Source organism: Sorex araneus, chromosome 4 (assembly GCF_027595985.1).
Source record: "Sorex araneus isolate mSorAra2 chromosome 4, mSorAra2.pri, whole genome shotgun sequence".
Lineage (NCBI taxonomy): Eukaryota > Metazoa > Chordata > Mammalia > Eulipotyphla > Soricidae > Sorex > Sorex araneus.
This window is the reverse complement of record NC_073305.1, coordinates 37,531,607-37,538,961: the sequence shown is the minus strand read 5'-3', so window position 1 is coordinate 37,538,961 and position 7,355 is coordinate 37,531,607. Positions and strand designations below refer to the sequence as shown.

The 7,355-nt window shown below is 66.3% G+C and overlaps 1 protein-coding gene across 1 annotated transcript; it reads left to right on the top strand.

The window, feature by feature from the left end:
* Window positions 1-204: 204 nt before the first annotated feature.
* On the top strand, window positions 205-6,919 carry XIRP1 (xin actin binding repeat containing 1). The gene is made up of 3 exons (XM_055135998.1): window positions 205-323; window positions 3,036-6,362; window positions 6,787-6,919. The coding sequence occupies exons 2-3, from the start codon at window positions 3,081-3,083 to the stop codon at window positions 6,793-6,795; spliced, it is 3,291 nt and encodes a 1,096-aa protein (XP_054991973.1). The 5' UTR covers window positions 205-323; window positions 3,036-3,080; the 3' UTR covers window positions 6,796-6,919.
* The last annotated feature ends 436 nt before the right edge of the window (window positions 6,920-7,355 follow it).

The window sequence follows — 7,355 nt, the reverse complement described above, 5'->3', positions numbered from 1 at the left end:
CGGCAGAAAGGGCAAGTAACCAACTCCTCAGGACGGGAGAGACTTCCACAGACCCTAAAAATAACCCAACCACTTCATCCTCTCAACTTAGCCTCTCACCCCACCCCCCTGCGAGCCCCTCCCCACCCCACCTACCAGCCAGCAAGATAAAGGCAGCTGCTAGGGCAGGCAGAGGCCAGAGACCCAGAGCCAGGGCATCGAGAAGGCACTGGACAGAGCCAGCCGAGCAGGACCAGCCCCAGCGAGGAGCCGAGAGACAGCGGACAGCTAGGCTGCACCCAGCACCCAGCCCAAGGCCCCCAGCAGCCAAGCAGGACCCTCCGGTGAGTGAGCCTGTCCTCGGGGGGACAGGCTAGAGCTGGCTGGCAGGCTGGGGCCCTCGAGGATGGCTCCCCACCTAGCCGGGGACCCCCCCTGTGTTAAGGGCAGCTCTAGCTGGGAACAAGGTGGCGGGGGGCTGCACCTGGATGGGGGTGTAGAGGAGGCTCTGATATGAAGATCCCACAAGGAAGTTAGGGGTGAGGGAGCCCGAGCCCCCTAGGAGCCAGCACAGGCCTGAGGCGCGGAGAGGGGCAGGCTGGTGCCAGTGGGGTTTAGTCCAGGAAGGTGCAGGTGGTGGCCTGGAGTTATTATTTTTTTTTTTTAAGTACAGGCACGGATGGGGCCGCAGCGATAGTACAGCGGGTACGGCACTTGCCTTGCAAGCCTTGATGTGGCTGGTCTGGGTTCAATCCCCAGCAACATCCCATCTAGTCCCCAGTGTACCACCAGGAGTAGTTCCTGAGCACAGAACCAAGATGAAACCTGAGTATTGGTGGGTGTGGCCTCCCCAAACCAAAAACAAAATAAAATAAAATAAATTCCAGGGATAGACCATCTCAGCCTTCAGGCTCCTCCCAGGCAGGCGTGGAGGACAGAGGGATGGAAGTGAAGACGTAGGATGGGGGGCTGCTGGGCTGGGAGTCGCTGGGACAAGCCCGTGCCCAGCTGCTGTGGGCAGAAGTCTTGGCATAACTGGCTGGCCCTGGAATGTCTCCTTGGGCTGGTTGGAGCCTGGGGTCCAGGCTGGGGTGCAGACTCCCTCCCCGAGGAAGGCCCTGAGGGGACGTGGGCAGAGGGTCTAGGAAGAGCAGACCTGAGGCTAAGGTGGGGTCACCCTGAGCAGCGGTCCAGCCCTAGGAGGTCAAAGCCAGGAAGGGGTGAGGGGCAGAGAGCTTGCCTTGCATGTGTGCGGCCAGGCTCTGGGACCTTTCTTGGGGCTCAGCCGCTCTATCCTAACAAGGGTTCTGGCTCCGAATTCTACCTTCCCACTATTCCTACCCCGCCAGTGGGCACAGAATTCCAGCCGAGCAGGGGAACAGGGGGTGTTTCTAAAACCAGGAATAAGCTTCCGGCCACACCGGGGCCAATCACACTGCCCTGCCTTCTTTGGGGCCTCAGTTTCCCCATCTGAGCAGAGAGGGGGTTTGACTCAGTGGCCTTTGAGCATCCTTAGGCCTAACTAACCCCCATGCACACTTTGATTCCCAGAGTTGGGAGCACACAGATGCCAAGGGTTTCTGGGGGCTGGTCTGCACTGCCTCTGCTCGGGTCAGCCTGGGGAATGGATTCGCTGGCCTTGGGGAGGATCCACATCATGCTCAGAGGCCAAAGAACGCCTCCAGGGTGACTCCCTCGGCCTCTGATGCCTTCGGTGGGAGCTGGGCAGGGGTGGAGCAAGGCCTCCATTGCCCCTTCTTCAAATGCACGTGGAAGGGTCCTGCCCTGCCCCAGTATTCACCCACCCTGCCTAACCAGGGGCTGGACTTACTCAGGAAGCAGGAGACAGGATGGGGTAGGGGACCCCCACCCCCAGGGCACCTGGGGTCTCGGTGAATGTGGGCCTGCCCCCTCCCTCTCCAGCCCAGCTGGGGCTGCTGGCCGAGACCAGGAGTCCTCCCGGCTATATTTAGCTCTGGGCATGGAGCTGTGCAGCGGGTGGGGAAGCGGGAGGGGTATGTGCTTCCCATTCCTCCCCGCTAGCCTCCGGGGACCCTGAGTGCACCTGTCACCAGGCCGATAAGACGTAGAGGACAGAGAGCAGAGACAGGCCTGCGAGCGGGAGGGCTGCTGGGAAGCACCAAGGAGCCTGCTCAGGGGCCGATGGGCCGGAAGGGATTGGAGCGAGAGTGTCCACTGGTGGCCTGCAGCTGGGCCAAATGGCAGAGCTGGGGCCCTGCAGAAGCAAACCAACAAAACACCCTCCCCACACCCGCTCCAGGGCACCTGCGGGGGAGGCTGCCCTCTCATTTCTAGGGTGCCAAGTCCCAAATCGGGGGTAGGAGCCTCACCTGTCACTCATGCATGGGCATCTGAGCTTTCCTAGAGCCCGGTTTCTGCCCACCTAGAAAGATCCGGCCTCTGGCCCTGCCAGACAGTGGGTGCACAAGTGACCCCTCGCTGAGCATCCTCAACTGCTTCCCACTTGCCCGCAGTAGGATAGGCTGCAGTCTGCCATTCTTCTGCCTGCCCCGACCCCAGGAAGGTTGGAGGACCCTTGAACAGTTGGAGGTCCACGGGGGCCTGACCGCCCCAAATCCCCGAGAAAGAGGCACGCGCGCCCCCTGGTGTTCCTATCAGGAATTGCCTCACCATCCGGGATCCACTAGCTGCCCCGCGGCTGGGAGAATCCCAGCAGTCAGGAATCTCCCCCCTTCCCCTCCCAGGGTGGGTCACTCATCTGGACGTGTGCCAGGGAAAACCCCACTACAGCAAAAGAGGGCAAGGACGGGGCATGCCTAGGCTCCCCCCTTGGCATTCTGGAAAGGGCAGCGCTCCGCACGTCCTAATTTCCAGATTTGTCTCCACCCCTCACCCCCCACCCTGCAAGATGGGCCCAGGTGAGGTCTGGAGAGGAACGGACCTCTTGTGCACGTGTCACCCAAAGGGCCTTTTCTCCCGGAGTCCAGCTTCCCCTCACCGACACCCCCTCCCCCCGCAAAGCCCCAGCACACACACCCCCACCCCCAATCATCCCCGCTGCCCTTTCTCCGCAGAAGGACGGCGCTCGCGAGCCGGCATCCCCCACGGCGACCCCCAGGATGGCGACCACAGAGGACCTGCCCCTGCCGCCCCCCAGGGAGGCCTTCTCCAAGTTCCAGCAGCAGCGGCAGGCCAGCGAGCTGCGGCGCCTCTACCGGCACATCCACCCCGAGCTGCGCAAGAACCTGGCCGAGGCCGTGGCCGAGGACCTGGCCGAGGTGCTGGACTCCGAGGAGCCCACCGAGGGCGACGTGCAGTGCATGCGCTGGATCTTCGAGAACTGGCGGCTGGACGCCATCGGCGAGCACGAGCCGCCGCCCGCCCGGGAGCCGGTGGCCGGCGGCGACGTGCGGGCCACCTCGCGCCAGCTGGAGGCGCGCGCGCTGGGCAGCGGCGCGGCGGCCGCGCAGGAGCCGGGTGGCCCGCGGGTCACGGGCGGGGACGTCGGTGCCACCCGCCGGCTCTTCGAGACGCGGCCGCTGGCCGAGCTGAGCGGCCCCCGCGACGACGGCGACGAGCCCCCCGAGGCGCCCGCCAGGGAGCCGGCGGCCAGCGGCGACGTCCGGGGCACCCGGCTGCTCTTCGAGACGCGGCCGCTGGACCGCCTGGGCTCCGAGCCCGCGGCCCCCGCGCAGAGCCCCCTGGAGCTGCGCTCCGAGCTCCGGGAGCTCCACGGCGACGTGCAGAAGACGGTGAGGCTGTTCCAGACCGAGCCGCTGTGCGCCATCCGCGACGCCCAGGGCGCCATCCACGAGGTGAAGGCCGCGTGCCGCGAGGAGGTCCAGAGCCACGCCGTGAGGACCGCGCGCTGGCTCTTCGAGACGCAGCCCCTGGACGCCATCAACCGCGACCCCAGCCAGGTGCGCGTCATCCGGGGCATCTCCCTGGAGGAGGGGGCCCGGCCCGACGTCAGCGCCGCCCGCTGGCTCTTCGAGACGCAGCCCCTGGACGCCATCCGGGAGTTCGAGGTGGACGAGAAGGACTTCCAGCCGTCCCCCGACCTGGTCCCTCCCGGGCCCGACGTCCAGCAGCAGCGGCGCCTGTTTGAGACCCGAGCGCTGGATACTCTCAAAGGGAAGGAAGAGGAGGGGGAGGGGGAGGGGGCCGGCCCGAAGGCCCCGCCCAAGGAGGAGGTGGTCCCCGGGGACGTCCGCTCCACCCTATGGCTGTTTGAGATGAAGCCCCAGGACACGTCCCGAGACCAGGTCCAAGTGGGTCACCTGCAGCGGGTGGGCCCCCGGGAGGCCGAAGGGCTCACCTCTGAGCATCTGCCCAGGGATGACCCCGCGGCCCCTTGCCCCTCGCACAGCTGCTCTCAGCGGGAGGAGGTCAAGGGGGACGTGAAGGCCTTCAAGAACCTTTTTGAGACCTTACCCCTGGACAGCATCGGGCAGGGGAGGGTGAGCGAAGCCAAAGGACCCGACTGTGCTGGACAGTCCCCGGCCGTGGGGTCCCCAGTGTACGCCCTCCAGGACAGCAGAGGCCACCTCCACGCACTCACCTCGGTCAGCAGGGAGCAGGTGGTGGGCGGGGATGTGCAGGGATATCGGTGGATGTTCGAAACCCAGCCCCTGGACCAGCTGGGCCGGAGCCCCAGCACCGTGGATGTGGTGAGGGGCATCACCCGGCAGGAAGTGCCCGCTGGGGACGTGGGCCTGGCCCGCTGGCTCTTCGAGACACAGCCCCTGGAGGTCATCCACCAGCGGGAGCGGCAAGAACGACAGGCGGAAGAGGGGAAGGTTCAGGGGAGCCCCCAGCCAGAGGCACCCCTGAGGGGAGATGTGCAAACTATCCGGTGGTTGTTTGAGACGTGCCCCATGAGCGAGCTGGGGGAGAGGTCGGGGTCTGAGACCACAGAAACCCCCGTGACCACCAAGGCAGAGACGGGGGTGCGGTCTTGCACCTGGATGTTTGCGCCACAACCCCTGGACAAGCCCGAGGATGCCGGAGAAAGGCACCTGCAGGTCCACCAGGTGCAGGCTGGGGACAGACAGACGGACGGACACGTCTTTGAGACAGAGCCACTTCCGGTCTCAGGCCAACCCTGCGGAAGAGGACTGGTGCGAGTCTGCAGCCGTGTGGACATCCCCTCGGGGCAGGTGTCCCAGCGGAAGGAGGTCTTCCGGGCCCTGGAGGCGGGCCAGCGGGAGGCCCAGGTGTCCAGGGCAGTCCCCGAGCCTGTGCCTGCCGGCTCCGTGCACAAGTTCACCTGGCTCTTTGAGAACTGCCCCATGGGCTCCCTGGCAGCCCAGAGCCTCCAGGGGGACAACCTCCAGGGAGAGCAGCCAGCGGGCCCCTCCAAGCCCAGGGCTCCGGAGAGGCAGGAGACCGCCGCCGAGGGGACGCTGCGGACGCTGCAGGCCACGCCGGGCATCCTGCACCGCGGAGGCATCCTCATGGAGGTGTGTGGGCCCGGAGAGCTTTGCCTGGCCAAGTTCACGCTCCCAGGCCCCGGGCAGGGGCTGCCCCGTGTCCGCAAGGAAGAGCTGGTGTCTGGCGAGCTGCCCCGGATAGTCCGCCAGGTGCTGTGCCGGCCGGATGTGGCCCCGCAGGGGCTGCTGGTGCAGGAGGACCCAGCGGGTCAGCTCCGGCTCAGGCCTCTGAGGCTGCCCGCTCCGAGCAGCGGTGGGAATGTGGAGGACATGGACCCTGAGCTCCAGCAGCTGCTGGCTTGCAGCCTCGGGAGCTCGGTGGCCAGGACGGGGCTGGTGATGCAGGAGACAGAGCAGGGCCTGGTGGCCCTCACCGCCTACTCCCTGCAGCCCCGACCCAGCGGCAGGGGCTCCGAGAGGCGCAGCGTGCAGCTACTGGCCAGCTGCATAGACAAAGGGGACCTGCAGGGCCTGCAGTGTCTGCGCTGGGAGCCCCCGGCTGAGTCAAGTCCGGTGCCAGCCAGCGAGGCTGCCCAGAGGCCGCCCTCCACTGAGAGCATCATCCGTGTTCCCCCACTGGACCTCAGCCTAGGGCAGCAGAGAGGCCCCGGGGCCGCTCCATGTCCCCCACAGGCCGCGGGAAAGGTCGTTCCTCGGACCGAGGAAGGGAAGCAAGAAAGGAGCCGCGCAGGCCAGGAAGAGGCCAGCTCGGAAGGAGCCAAGATGACGTCCCCAGCGCCCAGCACCCCGGACCTGCAGGCTGCCATGCAGAGCCTCCGGATGGCCACGGCAGAAGCCCAGAGTCTACACCAGCAGGTTCTGAGCAAGTACCAGCAGGGGCCCAGCCCTGGAGCCGCCCCTGAGCCCTGCCACAGTGGGACTCCACAAGCACCGACCACGGGGGCCACCCAGAACAACACCAGGTCCGTGGCTGGAGGTGACCCCAGGATCCCAGCAGCCCCCAAAAAGGTCAGTGGGGAACCAGACGCACTGCCTGAGGGGAGGGTGACTGTTGAGAGTGGCATCGACACAGCTCAGCCTGGGAGGACCTTGGAGGCACCTGGGAGTGGCCAAGCCTCTGAGAGGGAACCGCTGCCCCGGGCCCAGGAGGCCGCCTGCCTGGTCCAGGCCCCCCGTCCACTCCAGGAATGTCCAGGAGAGAGACTTGGGACTGGGTGGGAGGCACCTGGGGGGTATGCTCAGAGGACCTGGGGACCACCAGGCGAGGCGAAGGCAGGAGGTGGCCCAGGGAGCCTCCAAGCCGCGGAGAGCACCTTGAAGGAGGCCCCTCTAGCCCACCACCACCACCACGCGCTGACGTCCACGCCCCGGGCTGCCCCAGCCAGCCCACAGCCCTGTAATGCCTCTGTTCCTCCTCCTCCTCCTCTCCCAGCTGCGGTGACAGAACCTGATTCCCAGAGCCCAGCCCGCCAAGACCAGGACTCCATCGGGCAGGAACCCTTTCTCCACTCCCTCAGCAGCCCTGCTGGCCAGAGAAACCCTGAGGAGTCCTCAACAAAGACCCCCAAACTGGAGTCCACCACACCCCCCAGAAAGAAGCCCCAGCTGCCCCCCAAGCCCGCACACCTAAGCCAGCTCCCTCCTCCCCCATGGCTGCCCAAACGCATCGCTCTGTTGTCCCGCGCTTCCAAGGAGGTGGAGCAAGGAGACTCCAGACAAGGTGAGACGAATACTGCCTTCGGTGAGGCGCCCACGGCGTGCCCAGGCCACCCGGCTCCAGCCGGATGCTCCAGTGGACACAGCCGACACGGCCCCAAGTCCACGGGCCCCAAGAGTCAAGCTGCAGGCAGCAGTGAGCCCCCCAAGCTCTTGGGTCTCAGCGATGACCCCACGTCACGGCCGCCGGGCCCCTGCCCTCCAGGAGAGAAGCCGGTGGAAGGATCCCAGCACGGGGCTCCGGAGAGCCCCAAGACGCTGCAGGGAAGCCAGCAGGAATTGCAC